At 39.3% G+C, this 19,849-nt stretch overlaps 1 protein-coding gene across 1 annotated transcript in view; it reads left to right on the forward strand.

Moving 5' to 3' along the window:
* Positions 1-19,849, forward strand: part of MRC1 (mannose receptor C-type 1) — a 106,854-nt gene that overhangs the window by 53,378 nt on the left and 33,627 nt on the right. The window contains exons 10-16 of the mRNA XM_080812401.1: positions 252-367; positions 2,415-2,563; positions 5,000-5,199; positions 14,040-14,167; positions 14,854-14,941; positions 16,840-16,984; positions 18,530-18,571. Of these exons, the coding sequence (XP_080668527.1) occupies positions 252-367; positions 2,415-2,563; positions 5,000-5,199; positions 14,040-14,167; positions 14,854-14,941; positions 16,840-16,984; positions 18,530-18,571 (868 nt within the window). The remainder of the gene's footprint in view (positions 1-251; positions 368-2,414; positions 2,564-4,999; positions 5,200-14,039; positions 14,168-14,853; positions 14,942-16,839; positions 16,985-18,529; positions 18,572-19,849) is intronic.

The raw sequence follows: 19,849 nt of genomic DNA on the forward strand, positions 1-19,849 counted from the left end.
TCACTTTTGTTGGAAGATGTATCAGGAGGGGAGAGAATGAATATCCTGACCCCAGTTTTGTGTCATAAGAGGAACAATGTACTACTGTTTTCTTTATTCATATAAATACTTTTCATTGCATTTCAAACTTTCTATATTTGTGTTCTCTACATACTTCTGTCATTTATCAATTTATGTTTCATGATAGAGCAATTATTAAAATAATATTATTTAATTAATACCCCTGGTTATCTGCTTGATAACATTAACAGGGCTGGAAAAGACATGGCTTCTACTGCTATATGATTGGACACACACTTTCAACATTTATGGAAGCAAACCAAACCTGTATAAATGAGAAGGCTTATTTAACAACTGTTGAAGACAGGTATGCAACCATTTTAATTTCATTTGAATGTAGGTCAAGTAATGAAATGTTTTCAGAGAAGCCTAAATATCAACATGCTCTAAATTTCTGTAAATTTCTCTAAATTCTAGAAATTGACACATTGTAAATTTCTGTTCATCTTGAAGTATGGCTTGCAAAAGTAGGAGCATTAAAAATCATATCCTTATTTGGATTCTTCATTGCAAGCACTATAAAATATTTTGCTACTTTTAGAACTATAAAGCAATATTCAAAACAGTTTATTAGTACTCTAGCAAATATAGTTTGTGGATCTTTTTTCTGACCTAATATGTATCAATTTTTTTCAAGCAGGGAAACTAAGTAAAATTTATTAGTTAAAAAATGCCACTTTCTATCTTTACCATTATCTCCACCTAAAAAGCTAGTAGAGAGATTTACTGAATATTTTATTATTTCTTTACATTCTTCTGGGTTTTTATTTTTGTTGTTTTTTTGTTTGTTTGTTTGCTTTTGTGTGTGTGTGTGTGCATTGCTAGGTTTACTAGATTGATGAGTCAGAAAAATCAAAATCACATAGACGTAGAACGTTTTATATAATTTTTACTTCTAGAGTCCCAGCCATCTTTAAGGTTTTAGTTTTCATTTATTTTTCCCTTAATCTTTTCAAAGCACTGGATTAGGCACCGAAGATACTTAAATTCTAAAATGTGCATTTGACTTGTAATAAAAAGGGAAAAATGTATCTAGTTTAAATACAAAAAATTATGTCCATTGGTCTTTCAAGACACACCCAATAAAATATAGAGAATACTATTGATATGAAAAAAATCCTTTGATAAAACCAAAAAAAGAAAGATATCATGGAATTTGTATAGTCTCAGTAAAAGTGCTTATAGTTCAACCATATCCTTTTTCACATACGATTAAATGTCTAATATTTGTAGCACACTCATATAATGCTAATGCCTGAAAATCTGAATGTAGATACTTTTTATCTTATGACAAGGTGAACTTTACCTCTTTAAGTACTATGGGAACATATTCTGAGCTTCCCTGTAGTGGATCTTTTGGTTTATTGGAGCAGAGATTTCCCTATATTTTATATTTTAGGTTTGTTTTCCTTTGTGTTTTCTATGATATTTATATTCAGGAGCTCACAAACTGTGGTCAAATTTGGTTTCTAGACATTTGAGAAATATTGAGTTTAGGACTTTTAAATTTTTTTGTTTGTTCAATTTAGGGAATGAAATTACTCAGATTAAGGTCATACAAATGTTCTGTTACGGTAACCTCTCCATTTCCCTCTCTACTCTCTCTGGAGTCATCCACCTCTCTTTGTTCCTGGAAACTTTGACTCTCACTTTTCTTTTGCTCCAAAGAAAGATTTTTGCCTACATTGCTGCCTTATTGTGTAATGTTTGTCTGTGAAGACAAACTTTGGTCGCTTTACTAACCAAATTGTGTTATTACCAGATTTTGCCAATACGTGGATGAGATCCAAAAGGAGAGAAAATGTGAGAATTTGTGACTCTGCTCCCAGTTCTTTCTAGAAATTGAATCTCTGCTTCTCTATTTTTCTCAATTTTCTCTTCTGTTTCAGACCTGAGATGAGAATAAAATTGTGGGGGACACCCAACAGATTTTTCCATCTGTATCCTCCTTGATAATGTTATGACCTCACAGTTTTCTTAACCAAGCAATTGTGTAGAACATTTAAATATTTGGAAATTGGACTAAGTTTTTAAACAATGTATTTTGAAATGCTGTAGTTTTCTCCTTTGCTTTTTCAGAATTCTCTTACATGTTGAGGAGGGGCAGAGGGGCTGATGAGGAATAGAGAGAAATTGTTTGAATATATTTGAATGATTTTATTTACTCAGCTCTCTTGTATTTCCCCCTCATTTCCTTAGTAGAAATTTGCATAATTTAAATGACCTATCCCTAGGACACAAGATGTTTGGATTACCAACTAAATCATAACTTAAACATAAAACTGAGATACATTTCATGTGGCTAATTGGAAAAATTCACATTTCTAAAATTTAGTTAATTTTTTTTTCTTAAGATATGAACAAGCCTTTCTAACCAGTTTTGTTGGATTGAGGCCTGAAAGGTATTTTTGGACAGGACTTTCAGATGTGCAAAACAAAGGGACCTTTCAATGGACCATTGAGGAAAAGGTTCAGTTCACCCACTGGAATTCAGATATGCCAGGTATGTGAATTGCTTGGGGCTGAGGTTTTCGTTCACCCTACCAGTCCATTATCTTTCCATGTACATTTCCAGACAGACTGTATATATTAATTATGTTCTCAGCATTTTGTATTTCACTTTCTTTTTTTTTTATTTTATAATTAGTTCACATTGGTCTAAGAAAATAAGGAAGATAAAACTACTCATTGTCTGCTACTACTCTGTTTGAAAAATATTTAGGAAATCCTAAATGGCCACAGATGTTCTAAATGGCTAATTTATTCCTGTACCCTTGAAACTATATGAAAGGGATTTTAAACTTTTGAGTGCAATGATGAATAGAACCATCAGTGGTCTTTGGTGGCGGGGCAAGGAACCATGTTTGCGTGGAACGTATTATTTCACGGTCTTGTGTGCACTGCCTTGCTTAGCCTTTTATATGTCCGGATCTTATTTTATCTTTTTAAAGAAATCTGCCAGGTAAGTTGAAGGATTTTCATTTTAAAGATGTGGAGGGGCGCCTGGGTGGCTCAGTGGGTTAAAGCCTCTGCCTTCGGCTTGGGTCATGATCCCAGGGTCCTGGGATCGAGCCCCGCATCGGGCTCTCTGCTCAGCAGGGAGCCTGCTTCCTCTTCTCTCTCTCTCTGCCTGCCTCTCTGCCGACTTGTAATCTCTCTCTGTCAAATAAGTAAATTTTTAAAAAATCTTAAAAAAAATAAAGATGTGGAAACTAGAACTCAGAAAACATATGTGAGTAGAAATATTCTAGGCGTGGGCTTAGACTAGCCTGTGTGATTCCCAAATCTGTGTCGCTTGGCGTGAACACCGCCATGCCTCTCGATCAGTTTGGATTTACCTTCCCTAGTAAGTAGTTCTAGAAATAGTCTCCGAACGATTGTTTGCCTTCTTTATTCACTGGTATCACAGCATGTGACATTATTCACTGTGACACCTTCCAACAATTCCACATCTTTAATAGCAAATGTTTCGTTGTGTCTGGGCGAAAAGCTAAAGGAGGACCGTTAGTTCAAGTGCATGAACTTACTACTTGGCCTAACAAGTCCTAATCTTCAGAAGTTCTTTTAATTTGTATTCTCAAATTATTGGCAAAGAAAATAGATCAACAATTTGGATAGTGGAATTCTTGGTGAATTACTGAATGTTCTGAAAGACGGTAGGCTTTCAGTTTATTTTGAAATTAACTGGGGAGGATATTAAAAAATAAAATAAAATTAAGTGGGCAGGATATTAAGAAAAATATATATATATTTTAGCATCAGTAGGAGTGGTAATTCTTACCCTCTTGGTCATACTCCTTATTTTTACTGGCGTTGACCATTCAGTGGTAGGATGTTGAGAGATTAATTTTGGAATGTCCTTAGGGAATAAAAATGGATGATATCAGAGCCATAGAGAATCAGAGATCTTAGAGACATCAGAGATCTTAGAGAAAATGTTTTGGGAAATATGTGCCTTCCCAGAACTTTGAGAGTTACCTCTAAACACTGAATGTCCATTAAAAGAATAATAATAAAAGATTATCTCATGCTAGCACCATAGACTCTTGGTGTTTTCAAAGTTCTATCTTAATGAATTACTATTTGGAAATAATCACAACTGTAAAACAGATTTATAAATTGTTAAGCTGACTATAGTCCTCATTTTATTTTATGTGCCTTTTTATCCACTAAAGCTGGCCCTCATCACAACTCCAAGATAGGTAGTGATATTTGCATATTAAGGTGAGGAAACAGGCCCAAGGTAGTTGCAAAGTCAATAAATAACTAAAATCTCTAGCTCAGTTGTATTTCATTTTGAAGTCTGTGAAAAATTTCTGTTCTGAGAGACCTACAAGGGCCCCATGGGGGGAAAATGGCTTTTAAAAAACTTTAAAAAAAATTAGACCACTATTTTTGCCATTATGGTAAATTTTGTCATACTAAAATCATTGTATTGTTAGATATCTATATGAGGAGCACCCTGACAGATGTTAGAAATACAAAATGTTATCAAAACCCTGATGTAGGAGATCAAAATTCTGTTAGGGATGTGGGCCATGCAAATAAAAGGTAAATAACAGGTCAAAATAGCATAAATGAATTGCCAAACACTGCCAGATTTCTCCTCTATATTTTCTCTTCATATGCGGACTTTCTTTTTTTAAGATTTTATTTATTTATTTGACAAAGAGAGAGCACAAGCAGGGGGTACAGCAGCCAGAAGGAAAAGCAGTCACTCCGCTGAGCAAGGAGCCCTGATGAGGGACCCGATCCCAGGACCCCAGGATCGTGACCTGAGCTGAAGGCAGATGCTTAACCCACTGAGCCACCCAGGCGCCCCTTTTCACGTGCAGACTCCACCACGTAGTTCACAGTCCGGTGTGTACTGTCTTCTGCAAGCACCGTCAGCCATCAGTAGCGCCCGTTAAGTGACTTCTGCTTTCTGTATTTAATACAGGGCGGAAAACAGGATGCGTTGCCATGAGAACTGGAGTTGCAGGGGGCTTGTGGGATGTTTTGAGATGTGAAGAAAAAGCAAAATTTGTGTGCAAACACTGGGCAGAGGGAGTCACTCGCCCGCCGGAGCCCACGACAACCCCCGAACCCAAATGTCCAGAGGATTGGGGCACCAGTGGTAAAACAAGCTTGTGTTTCAAGGTGAGTATAGATTGCTAAGCTAATAAAGAATGTGGAATGGGTTTCGGCCTAAAGAATCACACGAGGAATCAAAATAGAAGCCCAAACCATGGTGCTCAGGCTCGACCTGCAGAAATTCCAATTTTATTCATCTGGAATCTGGAAGGTGATCTGGGCTTCCGTTCTTTAAAATGCTCTCCTTGGGTTCACACTAATGACAAATTGCATTTCGACCAACAAACATGACTCACAGAAACTTTCTTCCCTCGCTTGCTTTCATCACCCTCCCTCTGTCTCTTCTCTCTCCCAAGCTTCCCTGGCTTAGTCTGAGCTCCCAGCTCCTTGCGTCTTAATGGAAATTTCTGTTTGCCCTCATGCTCTCCCTCTGCATCTCATTTTGCCCTGTTCTTAGAGGCCAAGTTTTTAGGTAAGTGCACGGATTGTGCCCATAGGCATCCTAGAGGTAATGCTCCACTGTTCTGATTAGGCCCTGGTTGTTACGCCTGCTGGGAGAGGAAGGCTCAGCTAGGTAGGGGCACATGGCTGTTCTGTGCCGTTTAAATGATAATTTGATATTCTGTTCTCACTTTATCCATTCCAAGGTCACACCATCTATTCTCTCCTTAGGGAGTCAAGTTGACCAAAACAAATGAGACAAAAACCTCAGTGATTGATGCATTGGTGTATTTTTTTCACTCTTCTAAGTCATATCCTTTCTGGAGGTTAGTTTTAGTCAAATACAGAAATGTGCATATCTACTGCTTAATGATACTATTCTCTAGTGTCCCACTCTCAGGACCTCTTTCATTCAGTCCCTTCGGTGGCATATGGCCATGGCATGCCTTGTAAGGTAGCTCAAGTTGAAGGAAAACTGGAATTACCAACATGTATCAGAATGAGGGTAGTTAGGGTGCCTGGGTGGCTCAGTGGCTTAAGCGACTGCCTTCGGCTCAGGTCATGATCCTGGAGTCCCCGGATCGAGTCCCACATGAGGCTCCCTGCCTGGCAGGGAGTCTGCTTCTCCCGCTGACCTCTCTCCTCTCATGCTCTCTCTCTCTCTCAATCTCTGTTTCTCAAATAAATAAAATCTTAAAAAAAAAAAACAAAACAGAACGAGGGTAGTTAGTCTTCTGTAACTCAAGGGGTGTGGCTAGTCAGTTTAGTCACTCCCACTAGTAGCCATAGAGACTGATAACCTGGTCAATCATGGTTAGGCAGTTTCAAGTAAGCATGTAATTTACCTAGAAGGGAATGTATAGGAGCAAGACAGGAGAGGATTTTGTAAATGGGTTAATTGAGGATGAACACAAAGCAAGTCGGGTGTTTGTTGTGGCATCTGGAAACGTTGGCATTGACTACACAAAGGCCAGTTTCATCCTAATCACAGTCATTCCCCCAAGGTGGTAGGCTGAGCAGATTTATTGCAAGGTTTTGAGAGAAGTAGCAGAATTCTTCAGAGCTGTGAAGCGAAAGGGGTTCTGGTAGAGATGTTGCCCAGGTGGGTATTTAACAAATTGGAATATGTGCTTCACTAAAAAATTATGTAGTTTTAGAGATACGTAGGTAGGGTTTTTTGGAAGTATATGGACTATCTTTGTACGTAGGAAGGTAAGGGAGTTATTAATAAAACTTAGGTGATGGTAAATTTATTTAAGAAAATAAAATCTTGTGTCACAGTGGAGCAGGTTGAAGTTCTCACAGGAGTCTTGGAAATTACTGGAAACTTGCTCAAGATACTTCTGTCCAGATGGCTCAAGTTGGGGTCAAGGTGAAGATTGCCTTGGGTTGCTTAGTGACAGCTGAGCAGTCATAGTCCGTTGCGAACAAATCCCATTTCCCACAAGCCTGTGATGGTGGGGACCATGACCCATGAGAAATAAATAAAAATTACAAAAGTTGGTAGATACAATAGACTCCTATACTATTTGCATAAAGATAGGTATTTCCTGGTCTGGAATTCCATTTTACTACAGAACTCACGATAATACGAGATATTTCCTAATTTATATAATCTGTTACATTTAGTTCAGCTTATAACCTTTTTTTTTTTTAATTTTTTTATTTTAATAAACATATAATGTATTTTTATCCCCAGGGGTACAGGTCTGTGAATCGTCTGGTTTACACATTTCACAGCACTCATCATAGCACATACCCTCCCCAATGTCCATTTCCCCACCACCCTCTCCCATCCCCCTTCCCCCCCGCAACCCTCAGTCTGTTTCTTGAGATTGAGTCTTTTATGGTTTGTCTCCCTCCCAATCCCATCTTTTCATTTTTTCTTTTCCTACCTCCCCCCAAACCCCCCCACCTTGCATCTCCACTTCCTCATATCAAAGAGATCATATGATAGTTATATTTCTCTGATTGACTTATTTCACTAAGCATGATACCCTCTAGTTCCATCCATGTCGTCGCAAATGGCAAGATTTCATGTCTTTTGATGGCTGCATAGTATTCCATTGTGTATATATACCACGTCTTCTTTATCCATTCATCTGTTGATGGACATCTAGGCGCTTTCCACAGTTTGGCTATTGTGGACATTGCTGCTATAAACATTCGGGTGCACGTGCCCCTTCGGAGCACCACGTTTGTATCTTTAGGATATATACCCAGGAGTGCAATTGCTGGGTCGTAGGGTATCTCTATTTTCAGTTTTTTGAGGCACCTCCACACTGTTTTCCAGAGTGGTTGCACCAGCTTGCATTCCCACCAACAGTGTAGGAGCGTTCCCCTCTCTCCGCATCCTCGCCAGCATCTGTCATTTCTTGACTTGTTAATTTTAGCCATTCTGACTGGTGTGAGGTGGTATCTCATTGTGGTTTTGATTTGTATTTCCCTGATGCCGAGTGATGTGGAGCATTTTTTCATGTGTCTGTTGGCCATCTGGATGTCTTCCTTGCAGAAATGTCTGTTCATGTCCTCTGCCCATTTCTTGACTGGATTATTTGTTCTTTGGGTATTGAGTTTGATAAGCTCTTTATAGATTTTGGATACGAGCCCTTTATCTGATATGTCGTTTGCAAATATCTTCTCCCATTCTGTCAGTTGTCTTTTGGTTTTGTTAACTGTTTCCTTTGCTGTGCAAAAGCTTTTGATCTTGATGAAATCCCAATAGTTCATTTTTGCCCTTGCTTCTGTTGCCTTTGGCGATGTTCCTAGGAAGAAGTTGCTGCGGTGGAGGTCAAAGAGGTTGCTGCCTGCATTCTCCTCAAGGATTTTGATAGATTCCTTTCGCACATTGAGGTCCTTCATCCACTTTGAGTCTATTTTCGTGTGTGGTGTAAGGAAATAGTCCAATTTCATTTTTCTGCATGTGGCTGTCCAATTTTCCCAGCACCATTTGTTGAAGAGGCTGTCTTTTTTCCATTGGATATTCTTTCCTGCTTTGTCGAAGATTAGTTGACCATAGAGTTGAGGGTCTATTTCTGGGCTCTCTATTCTGTTCCATTGGTCTATATGTCTGTTTTTGTGCCAGTACCATACTGTCTTGATGATGACAGCTTTGTAATAGAGCTTGAAGTCTGGAATTGTGATACCACCGACTTTGGCTTTCTTTTTCAATATTCCTTTGGCTATTCGAGGTCTTTTCTGGTTCCATATAAATTTTAGGATTATTTGTTCTATTTCTTTAAAAAAAATGGATGGGATTTTGATAGGGATTGCATTAAATGTGTAGATTGCTTTAGGTAAAATAGACATTTTCACAATATTTGTTCTTCCAATCCATGAGCATGGAATATTTTTCCATTTCTTTGTGTCTTCCTCAATTTCTTTCATGAGTACTTTATAGTTTTCTGAGTATAGATTCTTTGCCTCTTTGGTTAGATTTATTCCTAGGTATCTTATGGTTTTGGGTACGATTGTAAATGGGACTGACTCCTCAATTTCTCTTTCTTCTGTCTTGTTGTTAGTGTAAAGAAATGCGACTGATTTCTGTGCATTGACTTTATATCCTGACACTTTACTGAATTCCTGTATAAGTTCTAGCAGTTTTGGAGTGGAGCCTTTTGGGTTTTCCACATATAGTATCATATCATCTGCAAAGAGTGATAGTTTGACTTCTTCTTTGCCGATTTGGATGCCTTTAATTTCTTTTTGTTGTCTGATTGCTGAGGCTAGGACTTCTAGTACTATGTTGAACAGCAGTGGTGATAACGGACATCCCTGCCGTGTTCCTGACCTTAGCGGAAAAGCTTTCAGTTTTTCTCCATTGAGAATGATATTTGCGGTGGGTTTTTCATAGATGGCTTTGATAATATTGAGGTATGTGCCTTCTATCCCTACACTTTGAAGAGTTTTAATCAGGAAGGGATGCTGCACTTTGTCAAATGCTTTTTCAGCATCTATTGAGAGTATCATATGGTTCTTACTCTTTCTTTTATTAATGTATTGTATCACATTGATGGATTTGCGGATGTTGAACCAACCTTGCAGCCCTGGAATAAATCCCACTTGGTCGTGGTGAATAATCCTTTTAATGTACTGTTGGATCCTATTGGCCAGTATTTTGGTGAGAATTTTCGCATCTGTGTTCATCAAGGATATTGGTCTGTAATTCTCTTTTTTGGTGGGATCCTTGTCTGGTTTTGGGATCAAGGTGATGCTGGCCTCATAGAATGAGTTTGGAAGTTTTCCTTCCATTTCTATTTTTTGGAACAGTTTCAGGAGAATAGGAATTAATTCTTCTTTAAATGTTTGGTAGAATTCCCCTGGGAAGCCGTCTGGTCCTGGACTTTTGTTTGTTTGGAGATTTTTGATGACTGTTTCAATCTCCTTACTGGTTATGGGTCTGTTCAGGTTATCTATTTCTTCCTGGTTCAGTTGTGGTAGTTTATACATCTCTAGAAATGTATCCATTTCTTCCAGGTTGTCAAATTTGTTGCCATAGAGTTGCTCGTAGTATGTTCTTATAATTGTTTGTATTTCTTTGGTGTTGGTTGTGATCTCTCCTCTTTCATTCATGATTTTATTTATTTGCGTCCTTTCTCTTTTCTTTTTGATAAGTCTGGCCAGGGGCTTATCAATCTTATTAATTCTTTCAAAGAACCAGCTCCTAGTTTTGTTGATTTGTTCTATTGTTTTTTTAGTTTCTATTTCATTGATTTCTGCTCTGATCTTTATGATTTCTCTTCTCCTGCTGGGTTTAGGCTTTCTTTGTTGTTCTCTCTCCAGCTCCTTTAGGTGTAGGGTTAGGTTGTGTATTTGAGACCTTTCTTGTTTCTTGAGAAAGGCTTGCACTGCTATATATTTTCCTCTCAGGACTGCCTTTGTTGTGTCCCACAGATTTTGAACTGTTGTGTTTTCATTATCATTTGTTTCCATGAATTTTTTCAATTCTTCTTTAATTTCCTGGTTGACCCATTCATTTTTTAGAAGGATGCTGTTTAGTCTCCATGTATTTGCGTTCTTTCCAAATTTCCTCTTGGGATTGAGTTCTAGCTTCAGAGCATTGTGGTCTGAAAATATGCAGGGAATGATCTCGATCTTTTGGTACCGATTGAGACCTGATTTATGACCCAGGATGTGGTCTATTCTGGAGAATGTTCCATGTGCACTAGAGAAGAATGTATATTCTGTTGCTTTGGGATGGAATGTTCTGAATATATCTGTGATGTCCATCTGGTCCAGTGTGTCATTTAAGGCCTTTATTTCCTTGTTGATCTTTTGCTTAGATGATCTGTCCATTTCAGTGAGGGGAGTGTTAAAGTCCCCTGCTATTATTGTATTACTGTTGATGTATTTCTTTGATTTTGTTATTAATTGGTTTATATAGTTGGCTGCTCCCATGTTAGGGGCATAGATATTTAAGATTGTTAGATCTTCTTGTTGGACAGACCCTTTGAGTATGATATAGTGTCCTTCCTCATCTCTTATTATAGTCTTTGGCTTAAAATCTAATTGATCTGATATAAGGATTGCCACCCCAGCTTTCTTCTGATGTCCATTAGCATGGTACATTGTTTTCCACCCCCTCACTTTAAATCTGGAGGTGTCTTCGGGTCTAAAATGAGTTTCTTGTAGGCAGCATATGGATGGGTTTTGTTTTTTTATCCATTCTGATACCCTGTGTCTTTTGATTGGGGCATTTAGCCCATTAACATTCAGGGTAACTATTGAGAGATATGAATTGAGTGCCATTGTATTGCCTGTAAGATGATTGTTACTGTATATTGTTTCTGTTTCTTTCTGATCTACTACTTTTAGGGTCTCTCTTTGCTTAGAGGACCCCTTTCAATATTTCCTGTAGAGCTGGTTTGGTGTTTGCAAATTCTTTCAGCTTTTGTTTGTCCTGGAAGCTCTTTATCTCTCCTTCTATTTTCAATGATAGCCTAGCCGGATATAGTATTCTTGGCTGCATGTTTTTCTCGTTTAGTGCTCTGAATATATCATGCCAGTTTTTTCTGGCCTGCCAGGTCTCTGTGGATAGGTCCGCTGCCAATCTAATGTTTTTACCCTTGTATGTTACAGACTTCTTTTCCCGGGCTGCTTTCAGGATTTTCTCTTTGTCGCTAAGACTTGTAAATTTTACTATCAGGTGACGAGGTGTAGACCTATTTTTATTGATTTTGAGGGGCGTTCTTAGCATCTCCTGGATTTTGATGTTTGTTCCCTTTGCCATATTAGGGAAATTCTCTCCAATAATTGTCTCCAATATACCTTCTGCTCCCCTCTCTCTTTCTTCTTCTTCTGGAATCCCAATTATTCTAATGTTGTGTCGTCTTATGGTGTCACTTATCTCTCGAATCCTCTCCTCGTGTTCCAGTAGTTGTTTGTCTCTCTTTTGCTCAGCTTCTTTATTCTCTGTCATTTGGTCTTCTATGTCACTAATTCTTTCTTCTGCCTCATTTATCCTGGCAGTGAGAGCTTCCATTTTTGATTGCACCTCATGAATAGCTTTTTTGATTTCAACTTGGTTAGATTTTAGTTCTTTTATTTCTCCAGAAAGGGCTTTTATCTCTCCGGAGAGGGTTTCTCTAATATCTTCTATGCCTTTTTCGAGCCCGGCTAGAACCTTGAGAATTGTCATTCTGAACTCTAGATCTGTCATGCTACCTATGTCTGTATTGATTAGGTCTCCAGCCTTCGGTACGGCCTCTTGTTCTTTTTTTTGAGGTGAGTTTTTCCGCCTTGTCATTTTGTCCAGGTAGGATTTGCTTTCTCCTGCTGTGGAATTCCGCTGTTCTTGGTGACTGAAGTTGGTTTTGGATGGTTTCTTGTTGATCTTCTGGGGGAGGGGCCTGTTGTAGTGATTCTCAAGTGTCTTTGCCGCAGGCGGAATTGCACCGCCCTTGCCAGGGGCCAGGCTAAGTAATCCGCTCGGGTTCGCTTTCAGGAGCTTTTGTTCCCTGAGCGCTTTCCGTAGAGTTCCGGAGGACGGGAATGAAGATGGCGGCCTCCCAATCTCTCGGCCCGGAGGAGCCGAGAGCTTGGGGTTCCGCTCCTCAGTGCACTCTCAGAGCAAAGCGCCCAATAGCCCCGCCTCCCTGGCTTGCGGTCGCGCCTCGAGGAAAGCAGTCAATTGTTGGAGCTGGAGAAAAGCGCCGGGTCGCTTTTGTTTCCGTGGCCTCCGGCCGCGCTCCGAGCCCACCCAGCCTGCGACCGGCACAAGGTAACCCCGGGCTTAGAGCTCACTCCTCGGCTTTGTCGCTATAGCCGGCTTCCCCGCTCTAATACCTGCGAGCTCTGCGGCACTCAGACATCCCCAGTCCTTCTGTGACCCCGCGGGTCCTGGGGTTATGCTGACCCCGCCTGGGTTTCCCCCCAGTTTAGCCTCTGGAGCGATGTCTCCCAGTGGAGCCGACTTTTAAAAGTCCCGATTTTGTGCTCCGTCGCTCTGCCGCTTGCCGGGTGCCGGCCCCTCCCCCCGGGGTCTATCTTCCCGTCGCTTTGGATTCACTTCTCCGCAGGTCCTACCTTTCAGAAAGTGATCGATTTTCTGTTTCTGGGATTGTTGCTCTTCTTCTCTTCGATTTCCCGTTGGATTTATAGGTGTTCACAATGGTTAGATAAGCTATCTAGCTGATCTCCTGCTACCCGATGTCGTCTCAGCCTGCTACTTCTCCGCCATCTTGACTCCTCAGCTTATAACCTTTTTAGATGCTTTGCCAAGTAAGTGTCTTTTGTGGCATGTGCTCCAATAGTTGCTAAAATACGCAACTGTAAGGAAAAAAAGACGAGACCATTGTAAAGACATCAACAGCAAAGTATTGAAAGACTGCCCAGTTATTCATTGTTTAAGCTAAACAGGATAACAAACTGTGGCACAATTTTTGTTTGCTTGGAAGTTTTTTCCTTATTTGTGTTTCTCTGTATCAAAAGTTATTCAGGGCCCCTGGGTGGCTCAGTCAGTTGAGTGTCTGGCTCTTGATCTCAGATCAGGGGAGCCTGCTTAAGATTCTCTCTCTTCCTCTCCCGCTGCCCCTTCCCTCCCCCAGCTTGCACATGCTTTCTCTCTCTCTCTCTCTCTAAAATAATAATAATAATAATAATAATAATAATAATAAAGCTCTTCTCTTTCCCATCTAATACTTAACCTAACTAATCCTATCTTCTACAATGAGCTGTATACCTAACCCATATGCCTGAAACTTCTAAGATTTTAATCTAATTTCTCCTTTGCTGTAAAATGCTTTTTTTTTCCCCTAAGGTTTTCTCAACGAAATATCATCCCACACATTTTGTTACCCGAATACTTACTCCTAAATTGATTTTCAACCAAGAGAATTACCTTGCTTTGTGCCATAGCAGTGTCTTACTTTCGATAGAGTGAAAGCTCATCAAAAGTAAATAATTATTTCTCTTGATTTGATAAGCAATTGAGTATAAAATAACTTCTGAAACGATATCATCTTTAGCTGTTTGCAAAAGGAAAACATGAGAAGAAAACCTGGTTTGAGTCTCGAGATTTTTGTAAAGCTCTGGGCGGTGACTTAGCTAGTATCAACAATAAAGAAGAACAGCAAGCAATATGGCGGTTAATAACGTAAGTGTCTTTTCTGTGTAATACTCCTTTCTTTTACCTATTTGGTGCTAACGATGTTGAGGAAATTCTTATATTTTTGAAATTGTTGGCTCATAATGCTACTTGGAGTGCCTATACTGTATCTCAAATTCAAAGGACCTTTTTGATCTGGTTTCACTTCCAAATGCTTTGATTTCGTAGGTATAAATCCTGTGATGAATTGATCTATAAAGCACAAGGCATAGGGCACCTGGGTGGCTCAGTGGGTTAAGCCTCTCCCTTCCGTTCAGGTCATGATCGCAGGGTCCTGGGATCGAGCCCCACATCAGGCTCTCTGCTCAGCGGGGAGCCTGCTTCCCCCTCTCTCTCTGCCTGCTGGTCTGCCTACTTGTGATTTCTCTCTCTCTCAAATAAATAAATAAAATCTTAAAAAAAATAAAAGTACAAGCAACTCAATAAATCTTATTAAATGTTAAATAAATGAATTACTGTCTTTTATTGCTTTCCAAATATATATTCTCAAATGGTGTCTTATTTTCAGTATACTTATAGGCTATACCAAAATGCAATTGTATAATGCTTATATTTAGTCACTGAATCTCATTACCTGGTTTGGAAGGTAACTTTCAAATTTGATTAGCTCTTACAGGTAACCAGACTTATTTCATCCAATAGCATAAGCTTTCTTTATGTCTTGTAAATTGCAGGGCTAGCGGAAGCTACCATGAGCTGTTTTGGTTGGGATTGACATATGGAAGTCCTTCAGAGGGCTTTACTTGGAGTGATGGTTCTCCTGTGAGTAATTTGATTTAATATATCATTTTCTCACTTTATCATGTATTTATTTTGATGTTATCCTTGGGCTTAATCCAAATTTTTGGTAAGACAGGCTATTGTGATAACTACAAACATTTTTCTATGCAAAAGTAAATGTTATTTTGGATCATTATTCTGCTCCTGCCCTGATATAGTTCTCCTGTTCACCCAAGCTTATAAGCACGGTGGACTGGATGGAAAAAAAAAAAATTAGAAAACTCATTTCGCTTTTCTAATAAAATAATATTTTCATTCTATCATTGCAAAACTGGCGCGCAAGTAGTTAAACTTCTTAAAAGTTGCATTCTAAATAAGTGTTGGCGAGGATGTGGAGAAGACGGAGCCCTGTGCCCTCTTGGTGGGAGTGCCAACTGGTGCAGCTACTCTGGGAAACAGTATGGCGGTTCCTCAAAAAGTTAAAAATAGAACTATCCTCTGAACCAGCAATAGCACTACTGGGTGTTTACCCCCCAAAATATGAAAGCATTAATTCAAAAGGACCCATGAACCCTTATCATTATTGCAGCATTATTTACAATAGCTAAACTAGGGAAGCAGCCCTAGTTTATATATAGAATATAGAATAATATCTCATTCTATACGCAATGAGATATTATTCAGTCATAAGGAGAGAATGAAATCTTGCCATTTGCAACAACACAGATAGAGCTAGCGAGTACAATGTTAAGTGAAATAAGTCAGTCGGAGAAAGACAAATACCGTATGATTGCACTCGCAGGTGGAATTTAAGAAACAAAACAAGCAAGCAATGGAGAAAGAGAGACAAACCAGGAAACAGATCCTTAATTATAGAGAACAAAGTAGTGCTCCCAGAGGGGAGATGGATGGGGGATGGGTGAAATAGGTGAAGGGGATGAAGAGTGCACTTACCTTGGTGAGCAATGAGTGATGTGTAGAATTGTTGAATCATTACATTGTACACCTGAAACTAACATCACACACTATGTTAACTGTACTAGAATTATAATTAAGAACAACATAAAAAATTGAGAGTTTTATAGCTTCTTATAGATCAGGAGATCTGGAAACAACTTTTGAGAATCTACTAGTAACCCCTGGGCCTTGTCAGCCTTCCCCATTCTCGGGAATGGAGAAGTGAGAGGCTTGGGCACATGCCAGCAACATTTAGTGTTCTAGTCATCCCAGGAAGTGATTTTATGTAATTTCAGTTCTACCTCCTCTTATAAACCATCAGCAACTTTTCAAGGCCCTTGAGTAAAGTGATTTATTTGATAGTTCCATTGACACTTGGATTTCATATTGATATTTCTGGAAAATACTTTGTCTAAAACTGTTGGCTCTGATTCCACACTGAAAACTACAAAGTGGACCGGAACCCAGCCCTCCATTGATTTTCACTGTTAATTTACATGAAGGCTGGTCGCTTGGTTAGCAGTATTTCATAAGTCTTTTTCCTTTAAAAGAAGAACTAATTGTACTTCTCTGTCTAATGAAGAGAAAAGTTTCCAACAACACACTCAAATATTAGCCCTTAAGAATTAGGGATATTAGAGATTTAGGAACTTCCCAACACGGAGAAGTGGGGCTTTTTTGCCAAGTTTTCCCCATATGTAAATCCCACTTTTGTGACCCTGGATCCATTCTGTGAATAAGACCAAAGAGGATTTTATAGTAATTAACAGCATATTCTCTTCAACTTTGAAAATTTCCATGTAAGGCAAGCTATTTCTTTCTCACCCATTTTCATAAACCTTGCTTTCAAAACAAAGCTATTGCAAAGAAATAAATGGAATTAAAAATAATATTAATATACCTTTCGTTTCCTACTTGGATAAATGATAGGAAGTGGTCTGATAAAAATGATTAATGGTTGCAATGTAATATTTTGAACATAGGTTTCATATGAAAATTGGGCTTATGGAGAACCTAACAATTATCAAAATGTTGAATACTGTGGTGAGTTGAAAGGGGACTCTGGTATGTCCTGGAATGATATTAACTGTGAACATCTTAACAACTGGATTTGCCAGATACAAAAAGGTATGGTAACCTGTCCTTTATTTTATCTCATGTTGGAGAACTACCCTCCCGATATCCCAGTATTTTCCCTTTATTAGAAGAACCAAACAAACAAAATAACTAAATAAGGGAACTGGCAGGGGCCATCATTTCACAGGATAAGAATGAAGTCACTGAGTACAGATAAACGTTCCAAAGGAACAGAAGATCAAAAGGCCACCCGGGAATCCTGGACAAGAGTCACGTCCTCTAAAGTTGTTCTCACAAGCTGTTATTCTGGCTCAGGTTCTATAGGGGGCGGAAGTGGGTGGGTAGTCTACTCTGCGAGCAGAGTCATGCACACGCCATTCCTTTTTTGGAATATTTACCCTCTGACCTATGTTAGCCCTCCGATAGGTGAAAGTTTCCCAAATAGTCTAAATAGGGATTTCTTAAGTAAATGTTTTTAACACAAAGAACAAGCACCATTTTGAGACATCTGGTGCTGTGATTCCCAGCGTGTTACTGCTGGCCAAAAAATATCACTACATGATGTCAGTCATGATCTGGGACTCAGAAAGTTCCACAAACCCAAGTCAGGCATTGAGGTCCAAGGATCCAGGTTCTTAGGTTAAGATCAAGGAATAAACAGATCTTCCCCAGAACCACCATGTACGAAAGCTTCCTCTTTTGTCAACAGTTCAGTGGAACCACATTGCCCTCTGCTGTTGGGGACCTTGGCTACTTGCTAGAGACACTTGCTCTCACTGTCCATCTGAGTCTTTTCCTCACTTCTCACAGATTAGTGCTTTCACAGTTTTCAGAATGAAGGCATAAGTAGTGGCCCGTTTTTCTTTGGAGATCTCCATGCCACCGATGACTAGTTTCTCTATGTACCGTTGGTAGCTCTATACTTACAGGTGTTAATGGCATGAAGCCAAGCTGGGGAACCTGCCTTTTATCAGGCTCTCACAACATCCAGATATATCGACTACTTAGAAAGAAAAATATTTTGTTCAAATTTAGTAAAACATACATTTAATAAAAATAAGATTCTTTGACGAAAATGTTTTATAAATAAAAAGTTCATCTCTAATGGTTTCAAATAATGAAATTTTGAGTAGTTTCACAGCTAATTATAAGATGTGTAACTGTCAACCAAACACTTATTGAGTACCTTCTCCATACCAATAACACATATATTTTATCCCACCTCTCTACACGTATGACTAATTCCTTTTAGCTGTTGACAGAATTGAAGATAGGCAATTTAAACCTTGTCTGGGATTTGAACCTAGGCTTTCTGAATCCAACACCTGTGTTCCTTTCTTTCCTTTCTATGACACCATTTGTTGGGCCTGAAAAGTGTCTTCCAATTTTGGGTGGCAATGACTTACCTAGTTCTGCTGTCCTTCCTTCTCCAACTCCATGACATGATGGGAGAATTGGAGAGTGGAAGAGAGGGAGAGAAAGAGAGAACAGTTATGTTTTTAGATATTTTGACCCAGGAAAATAGTAAAATTAGAAGGACATGAGATTGCAGAAGTTCAAGCACACTTTAAAATCTGATTTCCTTTTGTTTTCCAGGACAAACACCCAAACCTGAGCCAACACCAGCTCCTCAAGACAGTAGGTGTTTCCTTATTTTGTGATCTGCATACTGATGATGTTTTTTTTTCTCTCTCTCCTTTCTCTATGAAACATACTTAAACCTAGGAAGAACGGAATTTTCAATATTTTTGAGATTCTAGTGGAAGATCTAGTGTGGATCTTTTCCTCTAGACAGGAAGTGTGGATCTTAGGCACAAACCTAAGGCATTTTAATACAAAGTCTTAAGGGCTCTTGAATCATATCCCAGGGGCCAGATCTCCTCTTTTTAGTAATGTATTGGTTTCCAGTGCTTACTGTAACAAATTACCACAAACTCAGTGCCTTTTTTTTTTTTAAGATTTTATTGATTTATTTATTTGACAGGGAGGGACACAGCGAGAGAGGGAACATAAGCAGGGGGATTGGGGAGGGAGAAGCAGGCCTCTGGCAGAACAAGGACTCCGATGCGGGGCTCGATCCCAGGACCCTGGGATCACGATCTGAGCCAAAGGCAGCCGCTCAATGACTGAGCTACCCAGGCGCCCCTCACAAACTCAGTGCCTTAAACCAACACACACTTATTCAGAAATATGAAATCAGTTTCACCAGGACAGCATTGGCAGGACTGGGCTTCTTGCAGAGGCTCTAAGGAAGAATCTGATTCCTTCACTAATTTCTAGAACTGCGTTCTTTGCCTTTGCTAGCTCATGGCCCCCTTCTCCATCTTGAAAAACCAGCAGTGTAACACCTTGCTTCATTTATCACATTACATTCTTCTCTAGTCAGATGTCCTTCCTAAAGGATACTCGTGATTACATTAGGGCCCACAGGATGATAATAGGATATCTCTCCATCTCAAGACCCTTAAATTAATCACATGTACAAAGTTCCCTTTACTATACAAGGTAACATTTATGGATTCCAGAGATTAGGACATGGATATCTTTGGGGGCTCTACAGGAGCCCAGACTGTGGAACACCATGGTTTGGAAGAAGGCTTAGGAGCCCGCCTGGTGTGTGAATTCCTTTTTCCTCCAGTTATACACTGAAGTGCCCGAGTTCATCTGTTATAGGCTCTTTGTTATATTGAGATGAAAGTTGATTTCTCCCAGCTTCCACTTCTTGAACTCAGAACATCATGCGTGCAGGTACGTAAGTCCTGCCAGCTATGCGATCCCATTAATAAAAGTAACATTGGGACTTCTTTTACCCAATGACCGTACATGGAACTTAATTGAGGAGAAAAAGTTCCAGAGTTGGTGCCAAGCAGCTATCTGGCCTTCAGTAATTCAGTCTGTATTTGGCATAACTATCCT

Source organism: Martes martes (genome assembly GCF_963455335.1).
Source record: "Martes martes genome assembly, chromosome: 8".
Taxonomy (NCBI): domain Eukaryota; kingdom Metazoa; phylum Chordata; class Mammalia; order Carnivora; family Mustelidae; genus Martes; species Martes martes.